Source organism: Styela clava, chromosome 7, assembly GCF_964204865.1.
Source record: "Styela clava chromosome 7, kaStyClav1.hap1.2, whole genome shotgun sequence".
Lineage (NCBI taxonomy): Eukaryota > Metazoa > Chordata > Ascidiacea > Stolidobranchia > Styelidae > Styela > Styela clava.
The window spans coordinates 21,360,502-21,375,247 of record NC_135256.1 but is presented as its reverse complement, the minus strand read 5'-3'; the positions used below and the strand labels follow the sequence as shown (position 1 = coordinate 21,375,247).

Here is a 14,746-nt window from a genome sequence, read left to right as displayed (position 1 = left end):
AGAGCCTTATAACGTTAGTGACTTGGAGTTACTGAGTTAGGAATAACATACCGTATGCAAAAATGGTTGTGCCACGCCCTCATTATGCGCAAATGATTGCTCGAGAGTCGAGATTTATTCCCGGGTCGGTTCATTTAAAATTTGAGACCATGAATTGTTTTGAGTCAATTTTTCACATATGCCACAATTTCAAAGTGAGGGACAAACACGCCTAAATTTTAATTTCATTATTATGTTTATGTGTATTCGGTGTTGTGTTGTCTCTATTTATATATATCGCCTTGTGTTATAAACTCCCCTGTATAAACAGTTTTGTATACTCCTCTCTTACCACTTTCACCACACCAACCACCCACCCACCCATCGCCCCACCTTGCACTGTCTATATATAGATATAAGGGACCATATTATACATAGCCTATTTAATCTAATGTTTTTTTTTATATTTGTCAAAAGAGGTGCATGCAGCACATTTTTGTTTTAGGCCAGTAGGTCTTGTGCATGCATCCCGTCTCAAATAATAATAATTGTTCATTTATTTTATTTTTTAAATGAAAAATAACAGATAAAATAATATCAGAAAGAATTACCAACAGTACATTATTAATATGGTATACATTTTATTCATAGTTGTTCCAACGAAGAATTCATTTATCTATGTATCACTAATACGAGACGAATAAACATACATACAATCACTAAATACTAATATGTCCTGATATCTGATTAAGTCTCGCGTTATACGTACACTTTGATAATAAACGATATCGGGTGTACAAAAAATTGGAAAAAGTTATGCATCAGCATCAAGTTAGTATTATTAGGCGCGATGGAAATTGAACTTGCAAAAAAATGGAATGGAAAATTGGAAAATGGAAAAAAATTGCAGTATCATCAGAGCCATTATATAATGGCTCTGGTATCATAGTTAACTTAATATAGTTTGCTCACGCTGTGTTCGTCATTGTTTATTTATGTTACACAGTTCTCTCGTTACGCTTGAGTGATGCGTCATGGTATTCTCTCAACGCGCTCACTACTCAGCTATCTGGCTGCATTTGCAGGTGCAACAACTAAATCATATGGCGAACCACAGTCTCTCGTACGATTACCATTCTATGTCGGGATTAGTTAGCCAGTCATTTGTTTTCAGAAGCATGGACTTGGTGTTGGGGGATGTCGTAACCGACCAGCGGTCGTGTGAACCACCCTCAGTGGGAGGAGAGCTGCATCTGGGTGACAGCCTATATTAAAAAGACGGAGAGCCTGCAATGTCCAGTCTGAGGTCTGAATATAATTGATTGATGATATCGCGTTAGAGAACAGTTCGGATAAGAATTGAAAATCTGCTGTTGGAATGAACATTTTGAAGTGTGCTAAAACACGCGGTAAGCTTTTAGACACACTTTACCAAGTTTTGCAAATAAAATTTGTCGCTTGCCAAAACACCTCTAAACCATAGATGTTTATTTTTTTATTCTTCGATATGTGTTGATACAAGAATACAATAAAGTTCATCACATTACACATCACCATCCAATATAACCCCCATCATCATTGTATGTTCCATTAATTTAGCATCAGTATCATCCAATTTTTTCAAATACATAGTATTCAGTTGTTTAATATTATCAAATATTTAAGATATTATAGTCATAAATGTACAATAGTTACATAAAAAAAACATAGATATTACATAACATTGTTATGCATTGTCTCTGCCTGAATAGATTAGCATATGACCATAGTTAACTCGCCACCGCACCTCTAATTACTCTGCGTGGGTTCGCAGGTTCGAATCCCATGCAGGGATGGTTATGTGCGAGAGGATTGCTGGACTCCTCGCCGTCGTTGGGTGGTTCACGTAACCGCTGGTCGGTTACGGCTTCCTCCACCACCAAGTCCATGCTTCCGAAAACAAACAATATAACTAATCCCATACCCGACTTGGAATGGTAACCGGACGAGAGGCCGTGGTTCGCCATATGGATAAGCCGTCTTATCGGCTTTCCTCTCCCCCCGGGATAAATATGCAAATCCTATCCTATCCTATCCATTCAGTAAACTAGATATGACCTAACGTGGGTCGATTTTGGACAAAATGAACCGGGCTGTGTCGACCGTGAGACGAGGCCCTGGAAAACGCCTAGAAAATGAGTTTAGTAGCGCACATAAGGCACTACCTGGAAATAATTCTGAAATGTTTCTTGTATATTTGGTAACAAGTAATACCTTGTTCCCATTTCCAAAATTGCACGTTTTACGAACAAGACGCTTTTACTGCAAAAATATGCGCAACGATCTGCCCTATATTCTCTACTTTTCCGGCAACATTGACCAATTAACGCAGACTTCTGTATGACGTAAAAATTAAAATTTGATCAGCTGGGCGGGCGGATGAATCTCAGTTTGTAGCCTTTCCATCGTCTTTTTTAGTTTTAGTAGTTAAGTTATGTTATACCAATGACAATAAACCAAGACGGTGGTAAAAAGTATAAGAAAGATATTAAACACTTGTAGATCCTTACCACGGATAGGGCCTTGAAAAACGACCAGGAAATGAGTTTCGTAGCGCACATCTGGTAACTAAATAAACTCTTCAATTTTGTATGAAAATGAACATACTGAACGTATTACAGCTTGTTTCAAAATCCTGATGCGAAATTGAATATAAGGGGGTTCCCAGAAAATCAATAACCAGAGGTTCACAACAACACAGCATAAAGAGGTTGCATTTATTTTATAGAAACTATCCAACGTATTTATTTTTAAGCAACGAAGTCACAAATTAACATCGTGAGCACAAAAACACAAATAAATCGGGTATTTCTAGGAGAAATCTACCGAAAAAGTCAAGAAATCAGATGAATACGTATGTACATGACATAGTGAACAGCAAAATTACAATTTTTTTTTTTTCAGTTTTGGTGGTTGTGTATTTGAAATAAAGGCAATATTACTTGTAGAAACAGGACCTTCGACACTAACAGATGTCTGAAAAAATATTAATAGAATATTTATTAAATCAACTTCAATATCTAATTCACTTTCCTCTGAATTGCTTCCGAAATCCTCATCGAATATCGTATTTTCCTCTATAAATGTACTGTGGTTTTTGCAGTCGATATAAAAATCCGTGTAATTTAGGTTGTTTTTGGCACACGTGCATAAATTATTTTGACCCCCTTTTTTCACACTTGTAGTTTGCCAATTCAAGAACTGGTTTGGGGGCTGGAAGTAGATTCATCAATTCATCCGCAAAACACCATCATCAAGAACCAATTCATGGCCAATAGGTGGGAGAATAATTGGCCTTGATTCTAGGCAACACTCACGCAACAGTGATGAAGTCCTGCTTAGTAATTTGCCCTCAGAACATGCTTCTTCAGTGAATCAATGTTGAGTGAAAAAGTATACGGTAATCCATATGTTTGCAAGTTTTGAAAAGAATTGCCCTGGTATCATTTACATTTTTCATATCCTCTCCATACAGTGAACAAACAAATTCCTCAGCTTTATTTATTAATGCCTTGTTAACCTCAAAAGATCTTCATAGTTGAGAAAAAAATGAATTGAAAAACTCAATGAAGTTCTCCAACATCAGTCTGATGGGCAGTTTCAATTCCAGAAAAGTGTATTTTAATATGAATAGCCCATCTAAGCTGTTTGCAACTGTTATCTTCTCATATACCTTTACGCTTTAGCGCTGATAGCAGCACGGATTACAGCCTGCGTCAGGTTGGATTGTTGGAATATTGCCATTTTTTTTTTGTAAAACAGTATCTAAAACGAGGAAGAAAGTCATTTTTGGAACAGCATGACTGTAAAAATACCACTAAATACTGACTAATACCCATAATGCATTTTGTCTGATGTACTACAGTCCTGCAGTGTTTGCATGCTAAACTCTATCTACACTGAATCTCGATATATCACAGTCTGAATTGTCCTATGGCCTATAGCCCTATATACTATATTTTGAAACATCAACTGTCGGTCTACAACTTGATTTCTCACCTCTCAATTGCTTCCAATGCTACTTTCTTCCAACTCCGGCATAACTTATCATTGCTTCCCAGGTTCTATGAATATAGACCAACTGACATCAGTAAAATTGATTATTTTCCCCTCTTTCACACAAACGTGCATTACAGAAACAGCCATTATTTTCTGAATCAAATATGCCGTAGCCAATATAGCATAGGATAGGATTTACATGTTTATCCCCTTGGGGGGAGGAAAGCCGATAAGACGGCTTAATCATATAGCGGACCACGGCCTCTTGTCCGGTTACCAGTCCAAGTCGGGTATGGGATTAGTTAGCCAGTCATTTGTTTTCGGAGGCATGGACTTGATGATAGAGGTAGCCGTAACCGCCCAGCGGTTACGTGAACCACCCTACGGCGGTGAGCAGTCCGGCAATCCTCTCGCACATAATCATCTCCTCATGGGATTCGAACCTGCGATCCCACGGAGGGTAATTAGATATGCGGTGGCGAGCGTATTCCCAACGCTTAGCACGATGCGCCACACCGCCGTATGCACATATGCATATAATGCACACATAGTAGTATGAGTCCGCTGAATAGTCAAGAATCGTCACCTAATTAACCATAAACCTTTCATAAGAGCAAGAAAATATCGTTGTTTGTGACATATTATACTAAGTCTATCCTACCTTGGGAGTTACCGCACCGTACCTATTTAATAGCGTTTTATGAGCTAGTGCTCAACTAAAATTGCTATCTATGGTAAGGATATACAAGTGTTTAATATCTTACTTATACTTTTTAACACCTTCTTAGAATAACTCAAGTAATAATAACTGAAAAAGACTATGGAAAGGCTACTCAACGCAAAAGCGAGCAGTAGTACATCTGATATTCATTTGACCACGGGGATCCACCTACAGCTGACCAATTTTAATTGATACGTTGTGCAGAAGTCTGCGTTCATTGGCCCATGATACCGAGAAAGCAGAGAATATAGAAGCGATGGTAACACATATTTATGGTAGTAAAAACGTGCAACTTTTGAAAATAGGAACAAGTCATTATTTGTTAGTAAATTTCTAAAGATAAACGGTCTCGTCTCGCAGAGTACTGTATTCACTTTGGTGTCGACTTGCTACTATTGGACACGAAATGCACCTCTGGGTAACTTTGTTAAATTGAGGTTGTTGTTGTTGATATTTTTCTTCTTGTTATTGTTGTTATGAAAAATCGCTTTCCTTTTAACTACTAAACCAATTACTTTGAAATTTTCAGTGATTCAAGATTGTTGTTGTCGCTAGGTGGCTATTACTTTTATTTATTTCTAAAATTTCAGTGGGTAGTATGAGATTTGTTCTACACTTCAAAATTTTGTGTGATGGCGACTACAAAATTAAAAATTGCGCACCGTATGGCGATTCCGTGATCGTATTTCAGCAATCTCGTGGTCAGTGAAGTCGCGAGTTTCCTGAAAAAGTAAATACCGGTACTGGAAAAAAATTATATATACTACTTCGCAGAGCGCTTTGTAAAAAAACAAAGAAAAACTTCGTTTTGGCCTTCGGGCTCATAAGTTTGAGCAATGCTCTCTTGTTTTCTAATTACGATAGGTACACATTTTGGAGCCTATTAACCTGGCGTTTTCCTGAACAAACACGTTAAAAATTAGGCTTTTTGTCTCAATCACCCGATTTAACCTTTTCGGTTTGATACTACACGCAACTTGTGAAATGCAGCCATGTGAATGCTCAATATGCTCTCTTGGACAATATATATGCATTCCCTCCATCTATCATTTTTTATCCAAAAAAAAAAAATTCAGAATTTCGCTTTGACCACAGCTCTGCGCGGGAAGATATCCAGTTACCAGTATTATTGACAGAAGATGTTTCCAGGTTGTCCTAGCTTGTTACTGGCCACTTGACTTGACTGTCGAGATGATATAATCATACTACTAACATAATATGTTATGTCAATTGGAAGGAATTTCAATAAATAAAAGATTGTGTGGTATAAAAATATTCGAGAAGTTTCAAATTGAAAAACTTTGGTCGCAATGATTTGATATTAAACTTTAGGTTTTAACACCATCAATCAACACAACGGGCATAAATTAATATTATTTCAGCATAGTTTTCCTAAAAAGCGCTATCTGTAATATAAATAATAATAAAATTAGGCGAAAGGCGATAAAAAAATGCATATTTAAAAATCAATTTTTGCACATGTAGGAAAACAACAGCTCAAGTTCTCGATTAATAATTCGTCCAGCTGGGTGTGGAGCTTTATTTCCAAGAATTTCTAACATATCCCAGAAGGGTACAAAAGTAACGTCTTCAGATTTTCGGAACTCATTGCGAAGCAGCACTTCATGTCGATATGGCACAAAGCACGGCTGAAAAATCCACGGCCAATTTGAATGTAACCCCAAAATAAATATTTTTATGCCTGGGACTCGCTTCCGTAATCGTGACACTGATATTTTAATATATTTGAGACGCCTCAGATAAATATCTGGATGTAACCGCCCGAAATGCACACCCAGGCCGAAAACGACATAAGTTGGGCGTCCAACATCAACAATTTTATCCAACGCATCGTAAATGTACATTCGGGCTTCGGGTGGGCCTTCTGCATGAAAAGGATGCCCGTGGGAGGTAAAGTGAAATATTGTGTCGGTAAGATTGGAAAACCCTTTTTGTGGTTCCGCCCAACTTATATTTTTGTCCACCCCATGTCGACCGTGTAGCTTATTTACAATAGCGCGATAGAAGGCCAGAATAGTCGAATCGCCCATAACGTGGATGGCACTGCGATTTAAACAAGTTGTCCACCTTTGATCTGTTACGGTGTTGTTGCATTCGAGAGATTTCCATTTGCCCTGATGGATATATCCCGTGGCTTCAGCAGGATCCAATGGGACATGTAAATCCTCTTTGGTATAGCTGCACGGCAATTGGTTGGGAACGTGGCTTGTAAATTCATCATCATTTAAAGTTGTCGTTATTTTTGCAATGGATATAGTAAATCCAGATTTGCCTATTACTTTTTCCGAATTAAGTTTGCGATTAAAATATCTATCACCAGGAAATATGTTTTTCTCAAATTTTCGGTGTCCTTGATATGCTATCGGGTTGCATTCACCAGATGGCGGTTTAGCGCAGAACCATGGTTCACCAGTCTTTGGGTGGGAATGGTCGCATATCTCTGATTTTCTGGAAAAAAAAGAACAACAAATAAACAATTGATCCGACTTGATATAACAATCAAATTATGCGTTTTACTACTTCAACTATGCTGATATCAAATAGCATCAAAACACACCAGTAGTATCTTCACCAGTATTCAGAGTCTGATGATTCCAAAGCTAATATATACATATTTTATAGGTCTTGAATGTATGTAATACTAGGAAAATCAAGAGTTTATTTACATAATTGGTTCAAAAACGGACACTCTGTTACCGGTAATAGTTTGCACAGTATTCACGGTCCAACGCTCCAATTAATGTACAGGGGATATACGAAGAACAATTGTGAGCGAAAATAAAACTATTTACACGATTAAACCCAAGAATATATATTATAACACTCACTTGAATCTGTCCGATAAATCCATATCACAAATAGCATATTCAGTTTCTCCTTTAGAGTTAATAAATGATGTGTTCATTGTCAGGAATGCTTCTGAGTATGCGTTTGTCCTTACCATAGAAATATATGCCACTTCGCTAGGATTTACCATGGTAACAGTAACGCGAGCCTTCCCAGTCCACAATAACGGACATTCGGCTTCATACGTTCCATCTGTATTATCAGTAATTGTGCAACTAACTCCGTCGCCTTTAAATGATGGCCTCTGCAGGAACACACGAAAGTAATCACCGCCATAATGTTTTGCTTTGTTATTGTAATCTCTTGCCTGAATGTGCAGTTTTACAGTTTTCCCAACTTTGATCTCACTTTGCCTGCACGTCACCATGGAATGGTCGGCTGATGTTGTTTCCTCAAAGGTGGGAAAGTGATCGAGAGCTTCGATGCTTTTAATAGATTTTAAAATATGTGGAAACAATCGTATCCATTCTCCACTACGGACATGCAACTTTTTGAATTTATTGAAATCTTCGTCGCTAAGACGAGGTACATGATGTTTCACTTCATTCGATTTCTTTTCTGTTTTTGTTTCTGACAATTTAGCGTCGATACGTATTCCTGGGACATCTGTATCATTTACGATCGATTCGCCTGATTTTGATTTTATCTGAGACATAAGTGATTCCCTGGGTCGTGATTTCATATGATTTTTCGACGAATCGTTTTTCAAATGTTTCAACGGATCAGAAAACTTATTCTTTTCATAATTCTTTTTGCTTTTCTTTTTTTCAAGAGGTTCGATGTCTCCAACGCTTTTGATGTCCTTCGCCGACAAAATTGTTTCAAAGTGCATGTAATTGTCGTTGACTAATTCTTCAGAATGCACCATATTCATGTCTAAGTTAATATAGACAAATATAATTATCACAAGGGCGTTCAGTGGTAATAATAAACGCACAAGTTGTTCCTTATTCATGACTGTTTACTCCAATATTATTTCCGGTTGTAAATATTACTGAATCTAAACGCATAACAAATAAAGTTGAAGCAAACAATTACAGAATATCACCAAATTATTTAAATGTATACGTACCATTTAATTAACAAGACTATACAACCATTTGACATCGAATAAATGCCAGAAATTCTCAATAAAAGGTACTGACTCAGAAAAATTACTCTAAAATAAAATTAATGACTGCTGTAGTGGTAACACATTTGGTCAACCGTCGATACTTCTCGGAGGTATAGCCGGAGGCTATGCGACGCAATATTCAAGGTTCGATTCATAACAGGTTCAGTCTAACCACGAACTTTTTAGAAATACAGGTGTGATGTCACCAACGATTTACGATAGAAATAAATAATTGTCGTACTGCAAACGGCTTTAGTCGAACATGGTCCAAATTACAATCGAATGTGAGTGAGGGTAAAGTCAAATATTCGTGAATCAGAAATGATGTTAAAGAGAAATACACATGGAAGAAAATAGTGCTGTCCTCTATATATACACCACTCGACCGCCTGGAAATTTATAAATGTAAATCGATATATTCAAGCTCATAACCGAATTAAACCCGATAAAACTACTCTTTGAAAACCACAAAATAAAAAGTAAGTTGAGGCAGTACATAATGAAACAGCGTTTTTTGTGTTTAAATTAGGTTTAAACACAAGCCCGGTAATATTCTTAAAAGAGTATTGGATCAGGATACAAGTCATAATTTGATTTATGAAAATGAAGAATTGAAAATAATAATAATAATAAGAATAATTGTGTACTAGCATATACTTGAATTATTTTCCACGTTTTCCCCATGTGTTCGGCGCACCACTCAAAAGTTTTTCGTATTAATTTCCTATTATTATTATTTTGTTCTCATGTACGCAAGTTGGGGAATTTTAAAAGAAATTGGTGGGGGTAAAATGCCGTGTGGAATACGTTTTTTTTTTACTTATGGACTGGGTTAACTTTTAAAAGTGTTTTTTGATTTTCCGTCTTTAATTAATATTTTTTTAAATTTGTTGCGTGTGAAATCTAGCAATCATGTTTGTTTACTACCATGGCAACAGGATCTTTTTGATGCTTTTGCTTTTTATGTGTATTCTGACCATTTATACCTTTTTTGTTTTTGCGGGTGAACAAGATAGATTCGTTCAGAATATCGTGCAGAAATAAAATTGACCTGCTTCACTACATACGTGGAAACTACACCATTGCTCCCAATAGGAAACTAGTTACAAGTTTCATAAGCCGTGCTTACCATGCTTATTTTGGTATCAAACTTGGTGACCAGGATAAAGTTTGGGCGACACACGTGATGTGAAAGGCATGCACCGAGACTCTGCCTAGTTGAATCAATGGCAAGAGGAGTCTAAACTTTGGAATTCCCATTGTTTGGAGGAAGCCGACAAACCATGTCACTGACTGCTACTTCTGCGCTGTTGATTTCACTGGGATTAACAGAAGGACCGGGCAGCCTCAGGTATTCTGATCTTCAATCAGCATGTCGTCCTTCAGTTGTTTTTGATTAAATTCTAGTGCCTATCTTCGGAAAACTTCCGGACATTAGTGACGAAGATACTTCCAATTTTAAAGGACAAGAAAAAAAGAAGAAGTTGTTTTTGAAGATGATGCTCCACATCCATTTTCCTAAAATGAGTTGAAGGATCTAGTTCGCGACCTTAGTATACCAAAGGACTCTGCCGAACAGTTGGCATCCAGATTGAAAGAAAAAAAATTTCATTTCTGACAGTGCTCGCATCAGTTCCTTTCGCAATAAGCATAAAAAATACTTGCGTTTTTTCTCTGAAGAAAAGGACTTGGGTGTACTGTGCAGATATTGCGCAGTTTCTACTCAAGCTTGGGATGCCACAGTACGAACCCAAAAATGGAGAATGTTCATTGACAGCAGCAATCGATCAATGTGTTCTGTTACACGACGACAACAAGTTTGCATCTGTATCGAGTGGGGTAGGTAACGTGGTATACATATACAGCCGAAAATATACATATAGCGCCAACTAGATATGCATGAACAGCCAATGCCATATGTATATATATATACGGATAATCTTGTTATTTTGTTAAGTTTTGACTGTTGTATTTAATATTAATTGTATTGAAACTAGATAATTCCGAAGTTATTAAAATTATAAACCAAAACAAGTTCTGATACTGGACATAATTAAGTTAAATAGCCCCAAGCCATATCAAAATGACGAAACAGTTTTAATATACTTCATCTTTGTTACACACTTGAGTAGGACATTTCCGTGCATGCTTATTTACTATATAAGATCACGATTCAGTGTTTAATTATCATGTTGGATCATTCTATTGTATTACGATCGTATCGTTGACAAAAAATATATTGCCGCGTTAAAGTGTGTCTGACAGACTGGGGATCGTGCAGGCGCAACAGTCGCCATAAGTCATCGCGTGACAACGAAGGAAACGTCCTCTAAACCAGGGGTTTTCAAACTTTTGGTGTTGCGGAGCCCTTGAAAATGTTGACTATTATTCACGGAGCCCCAAAATAAATGTTAAAATTGTTACTTTCAGGTTAATATTCCTGAGCAAGTTAAAAGTACTTTACTCAATTTAAATGCTGAACCTTTTTAATAGGGTTAATACAAGTCATAAATGAATCTAAATTTCAAACATAAATTATATATTATACTAAAGCTGTAAATTTGACACTTGACAAACATAATAAATTAGGGGTCAAATTTTTTCCCTCTTGACATTTTTGGAAGACTTAAAAGGCGCTAATAATGTGCGCGATTGCATTTTGTTACAATCGCCGATTTTTTTCCCCCAGCATGGCGTGTTTTTGAACCTTTAAACATCTTTTCGCCAGTGTTTATTCTCCCTAAATCAAGAATTTCCCTCGGCATATACATGTATTGTTACACAACGACGACGTTAATTGCTTTTTTGTTCTCGTGGGGAAATATGAGTTCAGTGTAAAAAATATGTTATCATTTTATAGTCATCGGCGACGAAATGCTAAAAATAAGAATTAATAAAGAGGTAAATCCGCAACTCAAATTTCTTGATTGAAAAGCGGCATTCTAAAATATTAAAACTAAAACTTAAAATGGAAGATCAAACGTTTGGTTTCAGCAGACTCACCTCTGATTGAAAACGCTTTTATAGACATTGAAAATCACAAAATTTGGTGTTATGTTAGGTTTTCATCGTAATAACTGCAAAATCGAAACACAGTCAATTGTGCGCGCGATGTACCTTTTTTTCCCATTTTGAAACTACCGGCGGAGCCGCACGCAATCAATTGTGCGCGCCATCCGCGATGTACCTTTTCATTCTGAAACTACCGAACGAGCCGAATGCAATAAAATAAATTTCAATTTTTCGTATTTTGCCCAGACATTGTGAATTTTTAAACGACGATATCTTGCTTAAAAATAATCTCAAGTGCGAAAGAACAAATCAAGTTTGACAAATCCCAAGATCGCAAAAATACGACTCCAATTTATTAATAGTTGGCAGTTTATCACATATTTTATGTTATTTTTAGAATAGTATTCTTCAATTTTAGTAATCCTAATAGTAATCTCGAATCAAACGTGAGTAACGATGAGCACAATTACATTATAACGACGAGACACGTTAAATGCTCGCATAGGTCATGGATTAAATATTTTACGCAACAGCAATCTCGTTATCCGTTTTTTAAATCGCGAATGTTGCGCGGAAATTTCCGATTCTAATTTTGAACCACCCCCTCTCAAAAATCCTGGCTGCGCTCCTGCTTATAAATAATGTTATTTTTTAATTGCGCCTCTTTGCCAAATTTCGAGGCTATATTTTTGTCAGATTTTATCAAAGCTGTTATTGCTTCTTTGAACAGTTACAAAATTAGTCAGTATTTTGAAAAGTAATCGAATAGCTCGCGGAGCCCCTGGGTTTCTCTCGCGGAGCCCCGGGGTTCCGTACGGAGCACTAAGAGAACCTATGCTCTAACCAACAAACAAACTAGCCACGATATACAATTAGAGCTATATATACAGCCAATTAATATACAGATACAGATTCATTGCAATATGCTCATATTAACTATACGCAATATACGTATACATCCACTCAAGTAATGTACACAATCAGCCAATGTCATATATGTATAGTCAACCTTATGTACCGGAGGCACTTGAGCGATGTCATACAATGTCAAATGCATATACAATAAATTTAATATATATATGAAGCCATTCATGTAATGTACATATACAACGAATGTCATATGTACTTATAATAAACTCGATATACATATTATACAGCTATGTATATACACCGCCAATTTATTTGATATCCATGCACTTACTGTATATTATATCGCCGCAGTCGCAGTTTGGAAGTCATATTGATATAATGAGTGCGTTAAAAATGACTCTCAAAAACCCCCAAACGGATTTTGATGGAAGTTTCTTACAATAACTGTAAAGTATATGTAATAAATTATTGTGATATCAGCATCATTCAGTGACAAGTCCCTACGTGTTATTTGTGGGTAACAATGCGTATGTCAGTCGCATACATAACATAGGTTGCAATCCATGATGTCATAAGATAAAGCCCCTGAGCTGATTGTGATAACATGAGGAATGTGTTGCTGCCAAAGACGACATTGAAAACCTTTTTTCAGTGAACTATTCTTTGGCCATTGGCAGTAAAGTATAGGCTAACCAATCAGGTTAAAGTTTGGTGCAAACTATCATTACCTACGTTACATATTGATTAATCAAGAAAGCATCGCAAGATTATTTTATAGGATGGCCATGTTCGTTGACGAAAATATGAAAAACGACTTGCAACTAGCGTAAAGTAGATGTAATAAAATGTCATGAGATGAGCATCGTTCAGTGGTAAGATTTTACATGCTGGTTGCGCATAAGGATACATAAGCTTGCCGGCACACCATGTTAAGAGGGAAATTAATGTCAAGATAATAAAAAAACGATTTAACAGAAAATATCATTTTTTATGCAAAGATCATTGAAACAGAGAATGACGCAATAGTAATGCTGAAATAGGTTTATAGACACCTATCCTTGCAAATAAAAACATGAAAATTTAAATGTCGTAAAGCAATGGTTCTCGAATTTTTGTGCTAAGACGCCTTTGCAAAAACTCTCTGGGCATGCCACACACCGGTGAAAAATATTTGAAAACAAAAGGATAGAGACACTGAAAACCGAGTTTGGTAAGCTTTATGGGACGTGAGGGCTTAGCAAATCTTTCATTTTATCAAATTGTATTTGAGACACACGTGGTGCCAGATATTTCATCTAAATGCTAATGTCATATTTCATTCATATATGCACTTTTATAAGATGCAAGAGAATGGGTCATTTTATCACGTTTGACCGTCGATCTTTTATTAACAAACTCAGTGGTCAGCTAAGGCCTAACACGCGATCTTGATATCAATATATTTTAGCATTGCTTCCCCATATTTATGATATTCTGGTCGGGCCCATTTAAGGTATTTCTCATTCAGTTCAAGTTATTTCTCATCCAATGCCAACATAGTAACTGGTTTGAACTCACCCTAACAATTGCCTAAAATAAGGCATAATTTTTTTAAAAATATAATACGCACTGTTCAATCTCAATTTTCAATTTTTCACGTCCGAAATTAAAAGAAATAATGCAACGAGGGGATTATAATGCATCTGTAGTTGTGGGAAAGATCAAAACGGGTGAATTTGTTAAATTCAACCTACTTCAATTTGATGAGTTTGTGAAAAGTTGGACCATGGTAGGGCATGGGCCACGTGGAAAATTATCATTCGCATTCATACTATATACTCAATTTGAAGTTTCACTACTCCACCTTTTGGTGCGTTGCAACGTCCCCACAAACGGACAGCGGCCGTGTAGAGCGAAGCAAGATTTTAGGGTTTGGATTTAAGATTTTAGGGTGTTGAAACAAAAATTCCGCCATTTCAGAATTTTTTTTCTACAGGACAAACGACTGTTTTGCATATTTTAGCTTTAGCCCACAGTGAAATATTAAAAAAGTTTGGCGAGTGGATGTACCTTTTTAATCTTGACATGGAGCAGCCTGAAAATGTTTGACGGTTGTGAGAAACAATGGGACCGGGATTCAGAAGGACATGGTCCACTACGCACAA

General features: G+C 36.6%; 1 protein-coding gene across 2 annotated transcripts; it reads right to left on the bottom strand.

The window, feature by feature from the left end:
- Positions 1–5,947: 5,947 nt before the first annotated feature.
- Positions 5,948–8,783, bottom strand: LOC120328451 (NXPE family member 4-like). Of its 2 annotated transcripts, none has more exons than XM_039394941.2 (3): positions 8,679–8,783; positions 7,588–8,606; positions 5,948–7,207 (listed from the first exon to the last, which is right to left on the bottom strand). In XM_039394941.2, exons 2-3 carry the CDS (start codon positions 8,559–8,561, stop codon positions 6,205–6,207), a joined length of 1,977 nt encoding a protein of 658 aa, XP_039250875.2. In that variant the 5' UTR covers positions 8,562–8,606; positions 8,679–8,783; the 3' UTR covers positions 5,948–6,204. The 2 variants fall into 2 exon arrangements, with proteins under 2 accessions (XP_039250875.2, XP_039250877.2); XM_039394943.2 differs by having other exon boundaries at positions 7,588–8,482; positions 8,679–8,767.
- Positions 8,784–14,746: the final 5,963 nt, after the last annotated feature.